Source organism: Alexandromys fortis, unplaced genomic scaffold (genome assembly GCF_014885135.2).
Source record: "Alexandromys fortis isolate MF-2015 unplaced genomic scaffold, M_Fortis_MF-2015_v1.1 scaffold_42, whole genome shotgun sequence".
Lineage (NCBI taxonomy): Eukaryota > Metazoa > Chordata > Mammalia > Rodentia > Cricetidae > Alexandromys > Alexandromys fortis.
The window spans coordinates 5,488,675-5,510,909 of NW_026067934.1; the positions used below are offsets into that span (position 1 = coordinate 5,488,675).

Sequence of the window (22,235 nt, forward strand, 5' to 3'; positions counted from 1 at the left end):
CATTATAGTGATAACCAACTGCTTTTGTATTTGAGGACGGATCTGCAGGACGAAATTCATGTCCAGTACTGTAAACCTAGCCAAAAGCCCATCACTTAAGAGGTCATAGGCCCTAGGAGGAATATATGACTGTTAGCTTACTAAGTGGAAGTGTTGCCAAGCTACCTTCTAAATATGTATGTTTATACAATAGATTGGTACTGTCCTCAACTTAGGCCGGAGAAATTTGTCTCTCCAGTGGCCAGCAGTTAACGCAGACTCATAACTGGTCAGAGTGCAGAGAATAAGAGACTCCTGAGCACTCATCCCTCCAGAGTCTGAGGGAACAGTGCAGGAAGGGGAGTGGAGAGGGCTGAAGAGAGAGAGGGGCAGTGTTCTGAAATGCTGTGTTCTGGGCATCGCCATGACCACTGTGTCAGGACCTCACTGCAGCTCTGGTGACAGATCAGTCAACATCCCAGCAGGCGGCACCAATGGGAGCACGGGGAGGACATGAAGCAGGGAAGAAGATGGTTAGGGGCCAGCCGGGGGGGGGGGGGGGGGGGGGGGGGGGGGGGGGGGGGGGGGGTAGAGGGGGGNGTGTGGCTATAATCAGGATACATTATTTATGTGAATAAAATTATCAACAAGAAATATTCTATTAATAAAAAGAAAAACTATTAGTTAAGTGTTGTACCTTTCTATATACTGCAAGAAATGGTGTGTGTTCTGAAGACTGAAACCCATCAACTAGTTCACCATTACTTTGAACTTAATAACAAGACATAAAGTAAGGTTGCTGTCTAATGTGATATGACATCAACCCCTCTAAGCTCGATCAAGAAAAAAATTTAGAAGCAAAATGAGAAATGATTAAAGCAATGGCTAAGCTAATTTTGAAATTGTAATGACTGTAACGTCATGCACAAGAGTCCATCAAAGTTCTGAAGAAACGTGAGCTGCCACACCCACAGCGCCTAACCTATGAGCAGCGCACAGGCTGAAGGGAGGCGTAAAACTTCTCTTCAGCACTAACCACAAAGGAGGCCGAAAATATAACCCGAGTTACAGCAGTAAGAGAGAACTCAATAATATGAGTAAGTCAGGGCTGGAGGAATGGGTCAGTAGATAAACACACTTGCTGCGCAAGCCTCATAACCTAAGTTTAGATCCCCAGAACCAGCCCCACCCCCAAATAAAAGGCCAAAGGCAGCAGCTGTGCAAAGGCCTCTAAGCCTGGGGCAACCATTTGAAATTTAAGGCAGGAGAGGCTTTGACCTGCCAAGGCCAGCTAGGTTGTTGTATACAGTGGTAAAGGACAGGAGACTCTGCCACAAACGGAGCAGAAAGCTGAGGGTCAACATCCGGAAGTTGTCCTCCAACCTCTACATCACATTGTAACATGCATATGCCCACACCCATGAGCGCATACGCACCAACAGCAAGACATGAGATGGCTCAGAGTAAGTGAGTCCCTTAGGTTCTGCAGCATGGATCTTTGAGACGCTCCCTGTGGCCTTTTCCTGCCTGCAAGCTTAAGTCCCTCCCTTTAGATGCCATCTTTGTCTCATCCTACTCTACTGCGCATGCCCCAGGATCAAGATGTCTTTGCCGTTTCTCCTTCTGTGCTTATCTGGAAGCTCTCTAGTACACCTGTGTGTTCACTGAGAGAGCACGCTGGCATCTTAATTTCTGATGTGGTGGAAAGAGCCAAACTGTTGCCTCAAAGATGCAGAGTCACAAGGGGGATCTTAAGTCAGAAAATATTCTCCCCCCCCCCCCAATCACCTACCTTTTCCATACAGGCCAGCTCCACTCTTTAGTTACTCGGGCCAGAAATGTAGACATCATCTTTGTTTTGCTTCTATCCTTTGTAGCCTACATCTGAGCCATCAATAAATGTTCTTTCTACAGCTCAGTGCTCTGAATCTAAGCATTGCCCCTCTCCCGTTGCCTCCTGATCACTGTGGCCTCAGTCCTGGAGTCAAATGTCTGTGCCATCCTGGAATTCACGTCCTGAAATCCATTCTTGAAGCTGAAGGGATGGAAGGGCAGTGGGGGTGTTCAAAAATGGTTAGTCTGACACATTGTCTGTTATAGCTCCTTTCCACATGGGCAGTGCCTCCTTACTATGTAATTACATGATGGAAGGGCAAAAAACGCCCCCTTCAGTGTGTCTTTAATAAAGGGACACTATGCTGGGTAGTGGCACAGGCCTTTAATCCCAGCACTCAGAAGGTGGATATCTGTGATCAGGCCTGAGGATCTCTGTGAGTTCAAGGCCAGCCTGGTCTACAAGAGCTAGTTCCAGGACAAGCACCAAAGCTACACAGAGAAACTCTGTCTCAAAAAGAAAAAAAATAGTTAAGACAAATAAATAAAATGAAGAGACACTAGGGATACTAATCTCGTTCCTAAAGATGGAGCTCCAGTAGTCTAACCATCAAACAATGAGAAATAAATTTCTATTCTTCATCAACTACACAATCTAAGGTATGTTTTCTTTATGTTTTTAAAAGATTTATTATTTATTATGTATACAGTGTCCTACCTGCATGTATATCTGCACACCAGAAGAGGGCACCAGATCTCATTACAGATCGTTGTGAGCCAGCATGTGGCTGCTGGGAATTGAACTCAGAACCTGTGGAAGAACAGTCAGTGATCTTAACCTCTGAGGCACCTCTCCATTCCCTGAGGTATTTTGCAATAGTCACAGGCACAAATTAAATCTTGAGTCATTTCAATAACGTCATGACTGCTCTTTCTACTCGTACAGTTTGTGCGTCAGCGCCACTGCAGCCTTTTCAGATTATTGTAGCGTAAAGTTCGCTACCTCAGCACATCAAACAACACCTGAAGTTCTGGCAGCTCCCCAGAAGGCCCTAGCACAGCTCTAGCCCAGCCCACTCACGACCTCTCCGACCTGCTGCTCCTCCTTCCTCCAGCTCACTGGGGTATACCTGGAATGGGCACTGCTTACTGGTGAGAGGCGCTCGGTTCAGGCGTCTGTGCTCCTGCAGCGCCCTCTGCTGGACTCCCTCTACCCTGCAGGATCTGGTTAGCTCCATTTCTCTCAAGTCTCTTCGAAGATGTCAGGGCAGCCTCCTTCCGCCACTCTCTGTAGCCTTGGCTTGCTTTATTTTTCTGCATAACAGTAACCCCAGGTTGCTATCTGCTGATTGCTTGCTTCCTCCCGTGATATATACCCTTTATATATAGGCAGAAGGTCACTGTTTTGTCATTGCTCATCCGCAGTAGCTAAGAAAATGCAGACACAAGACAGTGTTAAATCTCACACGCCTTTGAATGACCATCATGATGTCGAATTGCAATGACATAGCGTTTTGAGGCCACTCAACGTGACACTGCAGACCTTTTTGGCCTCACAGTGTGGAGTACACCTTTAGGAATGGCTCAGCTTCATTTATAGGCTTACTCATGATGTGAAGAATTTTACAAAGAAAACGTTCAAATGCACTTTATAAAGAAATGACTAGACCCACCCAGGAAGGTCTCTGGGTGTGGGAGAAAGCTTTGTAAGGACTAAGAGAACAAAGGCTCGCCCCTGAGTCAAGGTAGCATGGAGTAGTTGGCAAGCATGCGTTTGCTTGCTCAGACCCTGAGGCACACGAAAAAGGATTGATGGATAATTTTACAAGTATTTTTAACCAGGAGGATTTAGCATATAACTGACTGTAAAACGTTTGTTTGAAAATGAAGAAAAAGGACATTATTTTTCTGCCCTTTAATAGTTAGAAATGTTTGGAGATAAGTGTATTATTTAAATCTTTGGGATATGTAAAATTGTATTCAACGGCACTTTTAGACACGGCATTAGGAATACTTTAAAGAGATTGTCTACTACATTAATTTTAATTATGCTCCACCGGATTCACAATGCTTTGAAATGCTTATAAAGTGCCCTCAAGATCTTTTATTAATCAAAATACAAGCACCAAGCTCTGGTGCTGCTCCCGACTCTGGGTGGCAGCGGCTTGCCTGAGAGCGCCATCTGCTGTTTAGAGTGTGTATTGTAAATGACATTTTTTTAACTTCCTAATGGTTGTGGATGGAACAAAGACAGTTTCTTAGGAAACTGGGAAAATCTGGTAGCTGGAGACCTGAGGGACTGATTAATGAAGAGCAAGCGTGGCCAGTTCATGCTGCCCAGTCCTTTTGCTGCTCTGGAACAATTTCAGCAAAGCCTTCTGACTGTAAGGGTGTCTGAAACAATGCTCTACAACCTGGTCCCTACAAAGGGCTTGTGCAGGGATTTGGGGAGGGTGGTTCATTGTTTTGTTTTTTTTATGCTTATTTATTTATTTACTTGCTTATCTATTTAGAGGGGAGTATGCCACAGTGCACATATGGTGGTCCCAGGACAACCTGGGAGACTAGGTTTTCTGCTTCTGCCAAACTGGATAATCAACCAGGTCGTGGCGCACGCCTTAGATTCCAGCACTCAGGAGGCAGAGACAAGCAGATGTCTGTGTGTTCAAAGCCAGCCTGGTCTACATAGTGAGTTCCAGGAGACACACACACCCTCAGGTAATCAGTGTTGGCAGCAAACACCTTTACTCCCTCAGATGCTGTTGTGAGATTCCAGCCTTAGCAAGTAAATAAAACCTGAATTCAACAAAAGCCTACGTCCGATGAGATGCGGGAGGAGAGTATTTTGTTTCCTTTCCTCGTGGCTTTAAATCAACACTGAGTTCCTTCCTGTTTGTCATGGCCTGACCTAGACAGCACCCATCTCTCATGCCTGATCTGAAGTAATCTCTGTGTCAATTGTGTAACAGTGGTTTTCTAAATGTTAAAAACTTATTTTTAAATACACATTACTTACATATTACAACATTGTATAATTCCATTCTGTGGACAAAGGTTGTCCTATTGTTTAGAAACAAGACGAAAGAACATGGAAGGCTGTCCTGCAGGTAAAGGTACCTACCATCAAGCTTGACGATCTGAGTTTAATCCCTGGGACACCCAGAGCATTGGGGGAGGGGTGAGTGAGGGGGGGTAAATAAATAATAAAATGTAATTTTTTTTAATTCTTAAAAAGAAAAACGGTTAGTTGGGCATGGTGGCACATGCCTTTAATCTCGGAATTTGGGAGGCAGAAGCAAGCAGATCTCTTTGAGTTCAAGACCAGCCTGGTCTACAGACTGAGTTCCAGGACAGCTACAGTTGTAACATACAGAAACCCTGTCTAGAAAAAAAGAAAAGAAAGAAAAGGAAAACGGTGAAGACTTTGGAGTCCTGTCCGGCCGGCTCATTGAGGCCATCAACACTTCCCCTTATGCCTCAGTTTGCTACCTAGCACTGTGACAAAGACACAGGCAAAACTGACTTGAGGAGGAAGGGTTTATTTGCTCTACCCTTCCCAACCATGGTCCATCATTCAGGGAAGTCAGGCCAGGAACCTGGAGGCGGGAGCAGATGCGGAGGCATGGAGGGTGCTACTTACCGGCTTGCTCTCCATCATTTGCTCAGCTTTATGTTTTATTCAACCCAAGATCACCTGCCCAGGATTGGTACCACCCTCGTGGTCTACATCCTCAGGCATTAATCAAGAAAATGTCCCCAGATTTGCCTACAGCCCAGTCATATGGAGGCATTGTCTCAATTAAGGTTTCCTTTACCCACAATACTCTAGCTTGTGTCAAGTTGACAAAAAACTAACCAACACATCCTAGAATTGTTTATCAAGTCTGTAAGTCAAAGAAAGTTAATATTAATGAACATGATTCTTGCCCACAAAATGGAAATTAATTGTGTTAGGGTTGGAAGAATTATTGACCACTGGTGGCTCAGAGCATCAAGCCCAGTGGTTCCCAACCTGCCTGATGCTGCAACCCTTTAATACAGCTCATCATGTTATGGTGACCCCCTGTGGCAGTTTGAATGTAACTGGCCCCATAAGCTCATAGGGCATGATATTATTAGGAGGTGTGGACTTTCTGGAGCAGGTATGGTCTTGTTGGAGGAAGTATGTCACTGTGGAGTTGGGCTTTGAGGTCTCATCTGCTCAAAATACTGCCCAGGGCCTCAGACCACTTCCTGCTGTCCACACAAGATGTAGGACTCTCAGCTCCTTCTCCAGCACCATGTCTCCTGCACACCTCCATGTCCCACCATGATGATGATGGACCGAACCTTTGAACTGTAAGCAAGCCGCCCCAGTTTAAGAGTTGCTGTGGTCACTGTGTCTCTTCACAGCAACAGAAACCCTAACTGAGACAACCCCAACCATACAATTATTTTCATTGCTACTTTATAACTGTAATTTTGCTACTATTACTGTAATGGCTAGTTTTGTGTCCACTTGACACAATCTGGAGTCCTCAGAGAGGAAGGAGCCTCAGTTGAGGAAATGCCTCTTGAGTTCCAGCTGTAAGGCATTTTCTCAATTAGTGATGAATACAGCTAGTGGTCCCATGTAGAAGGGGAGCGGGCCTGCTTTTTGTCCTTCCCAGCTCCTGCACACCTAGTTTTACACCCAAAATAACAACACACAAATTGTATTCATTTAAATACTGGTTGGCCCATTAGGTCCAGCCTCTTAATGGCTAATTCTCACATCTTGATTAACCCATCTCTAATAATCTGTGTAGCACCACAAGGTGGTAGCTTATCAGGAAAGATTCAGCATGTCTGACCTGGCGGCTGGCTCCATCATGTCTGCTTGACTCAGCTTTCCTTCTCCCAGAATTCTGTTCTGTCTACTCCACCCACCTATGTTCTGGCCTCTCAGGCCAAGCAGTTTCTTTACTAACCAATGAAAGTATGATCCTCCTCCATCAGTCCCAGGTTCTAGAAAAAAGCAGCCTGAGCACGTCAGGGAAAGCAAGCCAGTAAGCAGCACTCCTCTCTCCAGGATCCTGCCCTGTATGAGTTCCTGTCCTTTCCTCCAGGGATGAACAGCAATGTGGAAGTGTAAGCAGTTAACCCTTTCCTCCCCAACTTGCTTTATGGTCATGGTGTTTCATTGCAGCAATGGAAACCCTAAGACAGTTATGAATCATAATGTAAATATCAGATATAAAGGATATCTGATAGTTGACCCCTGTGAAAGGGTCGTTTGACAACCCCAAAAAGGTCACGACATACAGGTTGAGAACCATTGATCTAGCATGTTTGTGACTTCATTTCAGAAGTTTTTACTTCTTACACATGTCTTTGTCCTTTGATGTTTCTTGACATGGATTATAACACATCTCACCAGTTCCCTCAGGAGTTAAAGAGTTAAACAGAATTAAGTCTTATATGCTCGACTCAGATCCTTATGTGTCGGGATTATATCATCACTGTTTTTTCTTTACTTTTTTGAGAGTATAATTACGTTTTTTCCTCCCTCCAAGCCATCCCATATATTCCTTTTGGCTCTCTTCCAAATTCATTGCTCCTTTTTCATTGTTATTGCATGTGTAATATATACAGATATATATTACTAGATGTAACTGCCCCTTCGCCATGTCACCTGCATGTATGTTGCTAGTGCTGGTCATTTGGCACTGGCATGCTCTTCCCTGAGGAAGCCACCCCTCCCATCACCAGCTTCCTTCAGCTGACTTTAGTTCTTTATGTAGGGTTGAGGCTTCCTGGGCTTTTCCTTGTCTACTTGGCATGTCGATTGGTGGCATCTTAATTCAGCTCATGTTGGGGCAGTTTGTTGGACTTTATGGGTATAGCTTCAGTGTTACTAGGAAACAATTTCACAGTGAACCCCCTCACTTTTTGGCTCTTACAATCTTTCTGCCTCCTCTTCTGCAATGTTCCCTGAGCCTCAGGTGCAGGATGTTTTTGTGGGTATATCTATCCCTGGGACTGAACTCCACAACTCTGCATTTTGATTGGTTGTGGTTTTCCATAGAGGTTTCCATCTATTGCCAAGAGAAGTTTCCCTGATTATCTGTGGGTATAAAGATTGTGGCAGTTTGAATAAGAATGGTCCCCTTAGGCTCATATATTTGAATGCTTAGGGAGTGGCACTATTTGAAAAGATTAGGAGGTGTGGCCTTGTTGGAGTGGGTGTGGCCTTGTTGGAGAAAGTGTCACCAGGGGTGGGCTTTGATATTTCAGAACCCCAAGCCAGGCTCAGAGGCCCTCTCTCTCTTCCTTCTGCCTGCCAATCTGTATGAAGAATTCTCAGCTACCTCTCCAGCACCACCATGCTGTCCACCATGCTGATAATGGACTAAACCACTGAACCGTAAGCCAGTCCCAATTAAATGCTCTCCTTTATAAGAATTGCAGTGGCCATGGTTCACGTCACAGCAATAGAATACTAAGACAGAGACAAATGCTTAGAAGGTCATTAGCGATTATTCTGGTTTAGTAAATAGTGGAAATGGGTTCTCCTCCAATCCCATGACTTCATCAGCACTGAGTATTTAGCTAGGGTTCTAGTACCAGGCATGGCTTCCCTCTGTTGAGCAGATCCAATTAGAGAGTTGTTGGTGACCACCAAGGTATGCCCGCCATGACTGCACCCTTAGGGTTACTGTGCCATGCTGGCAGTTGATCTAATTCCTAGGCATCATAGCTGGGTAGGACCATTGGTGGCCTCCTTCCTTTGGAAGCTTGCAGGGTACCCTGTAGTACCGTGGAAGCTAGTTCTCAGGGAAGAGGATTCAGGCCAGTTCCGTATCTTTATGTGTTATGATTATATCATCTAAAAAAACATCACTCTTGGGACTAGAGAGATGATCAGGACCTAAGAATCTACTATACCGCTCTTTCAGAGTAGCTGAGTTCAGTTCCCAAGCACCCTTATCCAGCGGCTCACAGCTGCCTGTAACTTAGCGCTGGTGGTCTAGCACTCCACCTGGACCCCACAGGCACTGCACTCAGGTGCTCATGCAGGCACACACACGCGCCTGCACACACACGCGCGTGCACACACACGTAAATAATAAAATAAATCTTTTCTGACTCAGCTGTTATAATGTGACCAGTAAGAGTTTGGTGATATTCATTTTCCAGGCCAAGATGCCATGTTGAGGAACTCCATAACAGTGAAGCTGTATGCATCTATCTGACAGAGAGTCAACTGTTTAAGGTTATTGAAACTGATTTCACACCTTAAAAAAAAAAAAAGTCCCAGGGTTTGCAGAAGAAATGAGTCCACAGCACAGTAAGAACCATTTGAAATACGTCTTTAATTTTATAAAAATCAATATGTAATCTACAAAATACTTTGTTACATGATTATCAAAGTTCAATCTGTTCTGTATTTGTTATGACAGGTCAAATAAGTCACACTGCGAGTAAAACATAAGTCATTGTTAAGGAACCTTACGAAAGGGGAGAGATCAGACACACACCTCCTGAAGGAAAGGTGCTTAGGTCTCGGATACACACACCAGTCCTAAAGGCGAGCCGGAGAGCTGCAGTTCCTTTGTAACTGATTAACTTTAGCGGTTCCACTGGACACAAGAAGTGTTCTTGCCCTCAGACCTGCATAACTGATCATGTAACAACCAACCCCATGAACTTATTAACAGTTAATATGGCCCCGTGCTGGCTAGACGACCCGACCAGGGCAGTGAAGGCAGAAGAACAAGTTATAAACTGCTGGTGTCCTTGAAGTTGGCCACAGACTCCAAAGTGGTCTACAGAAATTATCTAAATTAAAATGTTACAAAGAAGTGTTTTTTTTTCTAGAATTCCCTCTGGGCCTCCTTTAAAAGCAAGGGCTTTTGAAGATCACTGCTGGCCCCTTAAAGACAGTTTACTTCTTACACAGGCTAAGTTTTCACGTAGAGCTCAGGAGTCACATCTGACCTCCAGCCTCTCATCCCTGATGTTAATTTAACACTAAATAATGGATATCTGAGGTCCTTGATAAATGTGCAGATTAACAACCACGCAGATGCGCCCGCTGCTAATCCTATCCGCATTGCTCCAGAAGCTCACTCGGGTGTGGGGCAGTCTTCCCGTACTGAAGCCTGAGATGGTCCTGAAGTCTGGGCGGCCTGTGACTGAAAGACCACAGCAGTGTGACCCACACATACTAGCCTCCTTCAGGGGAGGAGGAGTAAGGCCTGGGGCCCTTTGCTGGGTTTCTTTTGCAATATGAATATGCATGAAGTTCATCTGCAGCCACTGTGAGTTCTTTCCGGGCAGGAGGCCATAAAACACCTCAGAGAAAAAGATGTGATTACCTCAGCTAACTTCCCTGGGATTTCCCAGCAACACTTCGCATATTTGTTTCAAGCAGAATGAAGAGAAAGCATGCCTACTCCGGAGGATAAGGAAAGACGGTGGGGTTTTTATAAAGTATGCGCTCGCATACATACATGTTTCTACACGTCACCAATGAGCCTCAAGCCAACACTGTGATCTACATATCAAACAAAGTTAAAGGAGAGCCATATAACCCATCGGCATGGACTTCTGTTTTCTGTGCCATCACAGTGAAGTAAGAGCAATGAAATCTGAAAGGTACAAACCATCATGGATGCTTGCTGTTATCTGTGTGAAGAAACGAAATGAATGTAACACAAGATAGATGCATGAAATAAATTCTGTAGGCCAACAAAAAAATGGGGTTTAGAACAGCTGTGTCACTTTCCGACACAAAACAAACCCAGTGAGTGGGGAAGGAGGTCTTCAGTCTCAGATAAGGCTCAACATGAATCGAACATGTATTAACACGACATAGAGGACTCTTTTTCAGACACACACACACAAAAAAAAAATCCTCAGAAAGTCGATTTCATAAATTTTAGGATTCTAACTTGTCATGGTAAGTGCTAAAGGAAATTCCAGGCAGAGGTCTAGCTACTAATGCCACTGACATCTCATTAGACAACGGGACCATCAAGCCATTCCTCCGACTCGGAAGAGTTGAACTACTTCCTTGTAGTAGTACAGCTAGAATTACATGGTGCCTCTCACTTTGCACATCTGCCAAAGAAAACGCTCTCATGGCTTTTGTTGTGAGCCTAGCCTTTAACAGCTGGGCCATCTCTCCAGCCCAAGAAAACACTCTCAACGAAGCAGAGTTTGAATAAAACAGAATTTGAATTTCACCAGCATACAGAATCAAGCCAAGGATTAGCCGTCTAGCAAGAGGGTTGCGTTAATTACAGGAAACACTGTGGCCAGACATAGTCCTAGCATTGCTACTTTCAGAAAACCATACTCATGAACTTTAAAGTTCACCTTTAATGAACATAAATATTTTAATTTATGTCCAATGATTCTGATCTCATTTTGAAAGGAATTCTCCCCGGACCAAAAAGCACTGTATTTTAGTGACTCATTCCAAAATATGTATATCAGTGGAAATAATTTCCTTGGATCACAAATCAGAATACAAAGGCATTTTGAAAATGACCCCGCAGCAAGGGAAACAAATACAGCCGAGGATGATTCCCCAGTGTTGGCACAGGACAGGAGCATAGATAATTCACAATCACAGATACATCCGAATCCCCATTTCAACCCATGCCTTCCAACCATCTTCAGCACATTGCATAATTGGGGCTCTGTCTCCTTTGGCTGCCTTCCTTGGTGATCCACATGCTAATAGTTCAAGCTAGGGTTTCTATTGCTGTGAAGAATCACCAGGACAAAAACAAGGTGGGGAGGAAAGGGTTTGTCTGGCTTACACTTCCCTATCACTGTTCACCACTGAAGGAAGTCAGGACAGGAACTTACTCAGAGCAGGAACCTGGAGACAGGAGCTGATGCAGAGGCCATGGGGGGAGCTGCTTATTAGCTTGCTTGTTTTCAAAGGGTGAGTACCTTATCATCTCGGCAGGAGCAGGGTAGGAACTTGAGGGTGCTCATGATGCTAGAGCCCTAGCTGAGAGCTACATCCTGATCCACGGGTAGAGAGAGAAAGACTGGGTCTAGCATGGCTTTTGAAACCTCAAAGCCCAGCCCCTCAATGAAACACTTCCTCCAACAAGATCACACTTACGCCAATCAGGCCAAACCTCCCAATCCTTCTAATCCTCCCAAACAGTTCTACTTCCTGGTGCTAAACAAATAAATGAGCCTATGGGGTCCATTCTCATTCAATCACTATGCTGAAAGCCCGGGAAATCACTTAACCCACATTACAAAACAAAGTCACTGGGTGAAGAAAGCCCAAATACCCTCCAGTCAAAGCGGCCAGCAGGTTTCCCATCAGAAGGAGCTCCACCAACTTTCAAGAAGATGGAACTGGCACAGAGCACGGACACATTCCTGCTCACATTCCCAGAGCAAAAATCTATCAGAAGAGTAACATCATACGGCCTGCGTTGGGGCATGCGTTTCTCCAGATTCCACTAAATCTGTGGCCTCAGGATGCTACTTAGAACTAAGTCCGACCATGTTGTAGCAGAGCTTCCTGCCCCAGCCTGGGTTGCGGATCTGAGCTGGAGGCATCATCGTTTACTGAGTCACACAGCCACTGGCTTTATCTGGGTCTTCACCGTCTATTTGGATCCACTTCTTTTCTATTTCAACCTGTTAGAAGAAATCAAAGCACTGACAGTGTTAGAGACAAGACACCAGCTCTTTCGTAGGTTTACACCTGATGAGACACTGGCTGCCTACCCTGTGGACGGACACAGCCCCAGAGACAGACAGCAGCTCTTTGGTACAGTTTACACCTGATGAGACACCGGCTGCCTACCCTGTGGACACAGACACAGCCCCTCCATTCATCCACACCAGCTCAATAGCGAGGCACTCTTGTTTTGTGGGAACCAAGCTCCCAATCCTTCCTTCTAGAATCAAACCTGAAGCTCTCTGAAGTCATAGCTTTCATCACAGTTTTTATTTTAAATCTGCCATGCTCTGGGACGCTGACATGGAATGTCCCTACAGAGGGACATTCAGTGGTCCTTAAATGACTGCATTTCCCCATCACTGGAACAAGCTGACCCAAGAGTAAACAAGACCAGGGCAAAGCCAGTTTTCTGAAGTACAGTTCCTGGCTGCTGGGGCAGGAGGTGGGGTAGCCTTTAGGGGAGGGGAAAGCACAATGTGCCAGCTGCCCCTCACTAACATTATCAGTAGGGAAAGACATCAGTGGGGCCACACATACAGATTTCTCAAGAGCTGTCAATGGTGACCACTAAGTTTCCATGACTGAGCTCTGAGCCTTCTTGAATATCACTAAAGAGAGAAATGAGAAGGGGAGAGACAGACAGTCAGACATCCAGACAGATAGACTGACTGATTCTTAAGGGGAAAACTGAGTATTTGCAGCCAGGCCAGGACCCACCCCAGATCTAGAAACCCGAACTTGAACCAAGGCACTGAGGATACCTGGATGTTGTAGCAAGCCCGCAGACATGTGTGCTTCTGAGGCTGGACATCACTCTCCACTCCCAGAGACCTCACCTCTGTCCTTGAGGCTGAGGCTTCAGGCATTGAGAACTGGACAGTAGCAAATGGATACCAGTCCAAGGGAATCTCCTGGTCTGATCCAAGTTCTAGCTTGTATGACAGACAATGGGGCTGGTCAGGACCTACAAGAAGCCAAACCAGAGCATCGGAATGATGAGAAGGCAAAGCATAGTTTACAGCACACGCTTCTCCCTACAGTGATGGCTCCACCAGCAGACACAACTGGGCACCAAGTGGGAAGAACCCAGGGCCTTGCCTGGAGCACCAGTAGCATCCCCCTGTCCCCACACAGATCAACTCTAAAAATGGCTTTAGTCACAAATGTTACGAAGGTTCTCTGACCCAAAAATAAGAACAATATTTCTATGACCGCAGTGTGATTGGGCCCTTAGAAACCTCTGTTTTGTGCCGACTGAATAAACTCCAATAATTCCCAGTCACTGTTTCCAACCAGGGTTTATTCTTAGATAATGCAAAGACAGACTTCAAATGAGATTATACAGTTTCAAAAGCCTGACTTTCCAAAGTTAGGCTTGGAGTTTTGACACAGTACTTTTCTGTTGTAGTAGAATGGATTCTCTTACTCCTGAAATTCCCGCTCTTTGTCCCGGGAAGCATTTACTAGAGCAGATTACAGCAGAGGGACAGGCAGACCAGCCTTCAGAATTTCCACTTGTTCTCGTTGAAGCGAATTGTTATGGTGAGCTACCCGACGCTGTGCCCGGCACTGTGCTAGACCCAGGCGTACTGGGGTCTACTCAGAAAGTTGAGGTGGGGGTCACATAGCATTTGCGAGGGGAGGGAGTTTTAATGGATTATTATTTTGGAGCCAGGCACACACCTGCAATGCCAGCACTAGAGAGGACTGGGGTGTGAGGTCATTCTAGACTACATCTGAGTTTGAGGCCAGCCTAAAACCTCACCTCAAAACAAACAACCAAAACAGTAAAATGTGTGTTGTTATAGAAACTCCACAAGTGCCCCACGTCCTCGCGCATTGTTCATAGCATCTAATCGAGCCAATTTAATCTATCTTTAAATAAAAGTAACTTTAAAAAATAAAGCAGTAATTTCAAAAGCCAGATTAAATTCCTGTGCCACTGAGACAACTCAATAAAAAACATTTTTCATCAGAGGATAGCCCCAGGCACAAAAACATGAATTTAAAAGATTTTGCTTGAATTGATTTTAAAAGATAAATCACCTTTCGTTCCTTGCAACCTGTTTCTGGTAGGGAGACAGATCGGGTTCTGAAGCTGTAAAAGGCCTAGAAAAGTCACCCATCAATCAGCCAGCCGACCCTCGCCCACAGCACCAACACAGAGGATGGGATGACGGTGGCCTCCGAGGGGCCATAGGCTCCCAGCAGCAGCCAGGACGCCTACACTGCGCCATGGCCTTTCTGTTTAATTACTGTTTTAGAACACGAATTCTAGACCCAGCTCTGCTACTTAAGAGCTGTGTGACCCTAGGCAGACAAGCTACCTAACTCTCGGCATCTCAGTTTCCCCAATGAGGTCTTGCAAGGCTGTTGTGAGGATAGCCAACCAGCATAAGTACACGACAGAGACCAGCTGAACTTAACCCTTGCCAGTCAGAGAACTGTGTATTCTACATATTTAGATTAAAAAAAAAAAAAGACAATGAAGTTTACTTAATTTGATGTTTACATTGTACAGGAAAAATTTCTTAGGGAAATTTCCTACTGAAAATGGGAATACATCTGAGTTAAAGACATTAATACTTTTTAAATTATAGAAATGACACTTCTTTTTTTCCTAAAAAGCTGCTGATGAAATCATTTTTCTCCCAAGTCTTCTGGTGTCTTTTCCCAGGCTTTTGGCCACTCTATGATGTTTACTAACAAACTCTCATTCAAACTTTGAGCTGAGGAGACCAGGTTCAGTGCCAAAAAGACACTTGTCAATCTTAGAAATGATAGAAAAGTCTGTTGACTCGGTACCGACCACGAGAGGGCACTGTCGGGCCTTAGTAATTACTCTTTCGGCTTAGCTCCTCAGCTCAGGACCCGCAGAGCAGACCACAAAGTCTTCTCAGGCCTGGTTGATACCCACTCTCTCCTGACCCAACGGATTCCACATCTGAAGCTGAGCTACTGAGAGCAGAAGACAATGGATGTAGGAGGACCAAATCGCGAGGCAAAGAACCAAGGTGCTGGTGGCAAAGAGCGAAGCAGAAAGGCATTTGTGGGAACCGAAAGGTACAGCTGCTGGTGAGTCTCACTCCGGCACCCCACTCTAAATCGCCATGGCTATGCGTCTCACTCCGGCACCCCTTTCTACATTCCGTGGCTGTGAGTCTCCCTCCGGCACCCCTTTCTAAATGCCCGTGGCTGTGGGGTATGAAGATGAATTGGGGGAAAACTTGGGGAACTCTGATTTGATGAATTCATCCAGATGTTCGTTATTCAGCCAGACCTTTCCTGTGTACATCTGCCTAGTGTATGTGATAAAGAGTGGCCACATCCCCATTTCAAAGTCCCCATGAATCTTCAGGGAATTCAGGGAACTTCAGCGCCCTTGGGATTCTCCTCCATGCTATGAACAACAAAGGAACCACTTTGACGAGAGAGAGAGAGAGAGAGAGAGAGAGAGAGAGAGAGAGAGAGAGAATGCACGAGCTAAGGGATTTTGAACAGCTATTTCAAATAACCTCAATATCAGGTTCCTATCATGCAGATTACAGCAGCATCCCTGGGAAGGCTCCAGGCCCCGGTATGCTTGAATCGCTCCCCAGGAGAACCTCATATGTTCCCAGGATGAGGACCACTTCCCTACAGACCTGAATGATGTAGCCAGGAAAATCGGGTCCAGCCAATGGTGAACCTGCCTCCTGGACTGGTCCTTGCCTGTGACTTGCAGCTTGCTGACATAACCAAGGAGAGTTTGACAGGATGCAGCAGGTACCAGACACCAACTTGGGAGACTGAGGAGCCTAACGGCTCTGGGCAGAAAGGATCCTCAGCCTGTCATCCTCCCAGGTACCTCACACTGTCATTCACAGACGCCACATTCCACTCAGCCTTGATGTGACTCTCATCAGTCACAATATTTGCCCATGATGTGGCTAAGGGAGCTCATTTCAAGGTGAGGCGGTGTGGTGTAGTCTGGTCACAATGGCCTGTGATGGTGTGGGCTGCTCAGCTCCCGTGCGGTAGGCATGTCAGTGAGTCACAGAATCCAGAGATCATACATTTGGTTGTCCGCTAACTAGGCTGCTGAAGCAGCTTAAACCTTCCATGTGTCATGTGGGGGAAGCTAGTATGAAGATCTTTTTTTGGTTTTGTTTTTTGTTTGTTTGCTTTAGTTTTTGAGACAAGGTTTCTCTGTAGTTTTGGTGCCTGTCCTGGAACTAGCTCTTGTAGAGCAGGCTGGCCTCGAACTCACAGAGATCTGCCTGCCTCTGCCTCCCAAGTGCTGGGATTAAAGGCGTGAGCCACCACCGCCAGCTTCAGTTTGAAGATCTTAATAACATATTCCCCAAGGTTGATTTTGAAATCTATTTGCCCTTTTTTCATCTCATATAGTACACAAAATCAGAAACTTGGCTCTCATTTTTACAAAAACAGGAAAGCAGGGAGGTGGCTGTATATTTGGGAACCTCCTGGACCCAGAGACCACCTCTGAGGGCTGAGTGACACCTGATTTCTGCTTTTATCCATTGGTGCTAAGACAGCCTCTGGGACCAGACATGGTGTCTGTGTGGAGTGGCAGCAGTAGCTATACATTTCTAATGAAAATTATCCCATTTATAGCACTGCATTTTCCAAGAATCCCTGATGGAAGCTGACTGGATCAGCAAAAATGGATCGTGAGAGGAGGACCCAGTCCTTCACGCCTTCTGTCCACAAATTTACATTGCTCTCCTCCAGGAAATTCCATCCAGCCATGTGCTGGATGCTTGGGAGACTCATACACACAAGTGACCCCAGATCCCCAGAAATGGAACTGGAACTGCCCAGGAGGTGAGACCAACCCAGAAGGAGCAACTCAGAGAGCTCGGTCCAGCCGGTCCACAATGAACAGCATCAACTACAGAGTCCCAGAGAATGACATGCTGCTGCACCTGGGAGCCAGAGGAGACCGCCCTTCTTCTTCCTTCCTCCCTCCCTGCCTTCCTTGTCTCCTCCATTCCTGTAAACATTCCCTTTACCACCACAGAAAAATCTCTAAACTAGGATGCCAATTCTTTAGATATCAAAAAGGCGGGAGAGGTTAAGCTCACTGGGTAGAGTTAAACACAGAAAACAAATAACGCAGCCATTAGGCTCGTCGTCCCCTCCCACCTGGCTGTGCTGGCGCACCCTCAGCCCCTTGTCCGCTCCTCCCAACATCCCCTCACCCCGCCTGGCTGTGCTGGCGCACCCTCAGCCCCAAGACCACTCCTCCCAACATCCCCTCACCCCGCCTGGCTGTGCTGGCGCACCCTCAGCCCCTTGTCCGCTCCTCCCAACATCCCCTCACCCCGACTGGCTGTGCTGGCGCACCCTCAGCCCTCAAGCAGCCTCTGCCCACTTTGGCCCAGGATGTAGGGAGCTACACTGAGCATTTTCCTATGAAAATCAACCCAGGCCTTGGATATTTACTTGAGTTTTTGTCCGGAAGCCGATCTATCTTCCACACCACAGCCCGGTAGGCGCTCTCATATTTTGCTGACCCCACAGTGACCTGAATGACAGGTTCAGATTCAGGTTCCTGTAAACTCCCCAGACATGCCCGACGGTTCATTTTGGCTTTCAGGGATTTCTGCCTCTGAAGGTTCCTGGTCCAGAGGGCCTTGATCCACTGGGCTGGGACAGGAAAGTGAATCATGATATTGTCACAACACCTCAAGGAACTGGCATGGGGTGACCTCTGAGGCCCAGGGGTCATGTTGACAAAGGCCTGAAGTTCCACATAAGCCCCCTGCACAGCCACTGTGGACTTCACGGAAAAGGGAAGCTCATCCCCTTCATAGGACGTTTGGAACCGCATCAGTTCAAAACGGCAAGCATCCAGAGGGACAAATTTAATGATTCTGGACTGTTTGAATTCTTCAGCTTTCACACACGCATGGAAATGGTAGTTAAGAATCTCAATCCCTCTTTTTTCTGGTTCTTTCTCAAAATAGCATTCATCTCGTTTCTGGAGTTCAAGGTCATTCAAGGTTAAGAAGCATTCTGCCGCCCCGTTCACAAAGCAGAGGCAGGAGATCTGAGTCATTACAGCCCTGTCAGCCAGTTTCCCGTCTTCCTTGCTTACTCTACCCCAAAAGTTGTCCACAATATCCAGGTAAATTTCTTGTTCCTCGTAGTTCCTCTTTGGTTTCGCAACAGCTGGCAGCTTTATCAGCTCTTCCTCCACAGTAGTCAGGAACTCAAGGAAATCCCTGTACTCTGTGGTCCCCAACTTCAGCATCTGTTCTACGTCAGGCTCGTGAACCACCTCCGTCTTGGAATGGTACTTCCTTTTCTCTGAATAAGACACATGTTCCACCTTCACGGTGTGGATTTTTCCCGCCATGTTGAAGTTCTCAAGTTTGGGTTCAGAAAGTCTGCAATTTGGATCAAGCTGGAACTCTTTGAATGGCTTTTCCAGCCCCTCCTCATAGTACATTTGCAGAATCCCTCCTGGCAGAACCTTTAGGAAAATGGGTCCCCACTGCCTGGAAGACATCATGTTTTTCTTCTCAGGAATCCTCAGCATGAAGGACCATCCGGCTTTGGGCTGACTCCGGAAGAGCGTGTGCGGCACAAAAGAAGAAGCTGTGTCTCCAGCACACAGACTCCTCATAGACACGTTTCCCAGAGGGCCCTGGGTCTCGGCCGACTGCAGGTGTTCTAGCTTCTCACAGATGTAGTTGAGTGAACACTGGTTAAGGCTTTTTTGATCCATGGGAACTTCCTTGTCCCTTGAGGAAAACAGCTTTCTGCTTGCCAGGGAGTCAAAGGGGAACTGAGAAGTGCTACCTTCATCTTTCCAAAATGGGCTGGAAAACGCACAGTCATCTCGAAAAGACTCAAACTGTAGCGCCTCCCCGCGGGCCCGCTGAGGGCTGCTGCCATCTTCAAGACCAACTCTGGGAGGCAGCTGAGGGCAGGAATGCTCACTGGGTAGTTGTGCATGGGGTAAGCTGCTTGGCTTGGTGAGTGACAACGGAGGACCTGCTCCTGCTGCTGTTGTGGGGAGGCTGCTTGAAGAACATTCTGGAATAGGATAAAGCACATGAGACCCTGCTTTAGGGATGCCAGGGAAGCCTGGGAAGTCTTTGGTGGGTGTAGAAAGAGGAGAGTTGCTTGGAGGTCCCGGGCTGAAGTAAAAGTCAACCATGGGAGAGGATAGGGGGGTGCTGCTGGTGGAGGAGGAAGTACTGGGAAGGTCCCTGAGGCCAGGCAGGTTCAGCTTCAGTCCATTTGGTCTGCAAACACCTTGGGTCTCCAGAGGGAAATCCTTCACCTTCTGAGAAGACGGAAAAGCAGGGTCATCGTCGAAGGTGACCCAGCCGCCTGGGTTTGTAGAACACATCTTCAGGGCAGGCTTGTGGTCTGGTCAAAGAGTCAGGGACATTATCTCTGCAAAGGAGAAAGACAAAGTCAGATAAAGTAAGTGTTGAAAAACAAAATACAGTGGTGCGCACACCACCCAGCACTCCAGAGGCAGAGGCAGGTGGATCTCTGTGAGTTCAAGGCCAACCTGGTCTACCAAGTAAATTCCAGGGCTAGGGCTGTTACACAGAGAAACCCTATCTCAGAAAGAAAGAAAAGAAAGAAAGAAAGAAAGAAAGAAAGAAAGAAAGAAAGAAAGAAAGAAAGAAAGAAAGAAAATGAGGAGGAGGAGAGGAGGGAGGGAGGGAGGGAGGGAGGGAGGGAGGGAGGAAGGGAGGAAGGGAAAAGAAGAGTTAATGTCCCTTGCAAAGTCCCCCAAAAGCTGAAGAGGAGGGAATGCTTCCAAACCTGTTTTATGAAGCCAGCTTCATCCTGATAACAAAGCCAGACAAAGACCCTTAAACACTGAATTCATTATTTAAAACAAACAAACAAACAAGAAGGACTATAGGCTTCTAAGGATGAAGAAAACACAGTCTATGCGTACAGGGAGGATTACAGGGTCTTCAAAACTAATTCTGATTCCTGCCACGCACAGCTGGATCGTGAGGACTGGATCTGCGGTGAAAAGCCAGCAGCAGACAAGCACACTATGAGCCCACTTACACAAGACATCTAAGTCAGATTCTGACAGCAGCAAGTGAAGCAGTGGGTGCCAGGCCCCGGGGGAGAGAAATGGGGAGTCGCTGTCCAGAAAGCACAGAACTTCAGCTGTAAAAGATGAGTTTGGGGCTCAGCCAGTGCATATAGTTTTGTTGACAACTGATAAATTCTTATAGCTAATTTAATGAACAATGGAAAAAAGGAAGATTCAAAATTAGAAATAAAAGACAATGCATTGGAAGTCACAAAAAAAAAATGAAAAGAATTGTTAAGAGACCGTGAGCAGACCAACCAGGGGGGTAGCCCTTCGACACTGATCACTTAAAATCGTGTTACAAAGGATAGATTTCCTGTGCCTACAGACACATACACACACCGGGAGAAATATAGACAGGAGGGTTGGGAATATTTGATTCAATACTTTTGAATGAAATAACTAAGTCTTCATTGGAATGATGCCTATTGTGTAGCCATTTCGTTAGTGGAGTGGAAAAAGTAGGGGACAGCTAAAAACCCAATGACTTTATAAGGCACTTTCAGCCCTACCCCCAGCATATGAAGTTCACTATTCAAAAAGCTCTTGACTCCTGACTTATCAGCCTGTGCTATGAAATCACCCAGCAACAGCAATAAGGGACAAAACTCTCGTGTCAGCCTGAAGTCGCCCCAGAAGTTAGGGTCAAAATTAGGACTCACTGAGATAGAATTCATACCATATACCACAGGGCCCCTTTCCAAAAAAAAAAAAAAAAGTGTACGCCTAAGTGCTATTTAGGATAATAACAGAATTGTGTATCCATTGCCACCAACTTCAGAACATTCCTCTTGCCCCCAACATCAACCCTAACACTGCCCATCTTCCCTTTCTCCTGGGCCCTGGAAATCACTACCCTACCCTGTCTTTGTGAACTTGCCTTCTCTGTAGTCATTTCTTTTGAGCATCTCCTTTGATATGGCATAACTTATTGAAATTATTGTAGTGACACCAAAGGCAGCGAGCTGTAGGGAGCACATCCTTGAGGTTAGAGAGTGCACTGGGGGGTTTTCTGTGTCATCTGACACAAGCAGAAGGCATCAGAGAGGAAGGCGTCTCAGTTGAGGAAATGCCTCCGTGAGATCCAGCTGCGTGGAGTTTTCTCATTTCGTGATCAATGAGGGGGGCCCAGGCCATGGTGGGTGGGGCCATCCCTGGGCTGGTGGGTCCTGGGTTCTATAAGAAAGCAGGCTGAGCAAGCCATGGGAAGCAAGTCAGTAAGCAGCTCCCCTCTATGGCTTCTGCATCAGCTCCTGCCTCCAGATTCCTGCCTGTTTGGGTTCCTGTCCTGACTTCCTTCAGTGATGAACAGCAATGCTGAAGTGTAAGCCTAATAAACCCTTTCCTCCCCAGCTTGCATTGGTCGTGGTGTTTCATAGCAGCAATTGAAACCCTAAGTCAGTGATGTCACACAAATCCTGGGCACTGCTCTGCCGGGGCTGGCCATGTGCCCGTCTCTCCAGACTTCCAGGGTTACACTGGAGCTATCTTCGGGGCTCGTTCCAACTCTAAAACAATTCTATGGCAATTGATATCCAATTGAACTTTTTTTCAAAAGCAAAAATATTGTTCCCGACTCAGTTCCTGGGCCTCGGTGCTGAGATAACCCAGTTCTGGTAATACTGGGTGTATATTGGCAAGGTTTCTACCATTGAG

At 46.2% G+C, this 22,235-nt stretch overlaps 1 protein-coding gene across 5 annotated transcripts in view; it reads right to left on the reverse strand.

The window, feature by feature from the left end:
- Window positions 1-9,126: 9,126 nt before the first annotated feature.
- The window catches only part of Ston1 (stonin 1), a 42,666-nt gene continuing 29,557 nt past the window's right edge, over window positions 9,127-22,235 (reverse strand). For all 5 annotated transcript variants that reach the window (XM_050146090.1, XM_050146086.1, XM_050146088.1 and 2 more), the window contains 3 exons: window positions 17,945-19,909; window positions 13,258-13,460; window positions 9,127-12,450 (listed from right to left, as the gene is read on the reverse strand). In XM_050146090.1, coding sequence (XP_050002047.1) covers window positions 12,376-12,450; window positions 13,258-13,460; window positions 17,945-19,862 — 2,196 coding nt within the window. In that variant the 5' untranslated portion in view covers window positions 19,863-19,909 and the 3' untranslated portion in view covers window positions 9,127-12,375. The remainder of the gene's footprint in view (window positions 12,451-13,257; window positions 13,461-17,944; window positions 19,910-22,235) is intronic.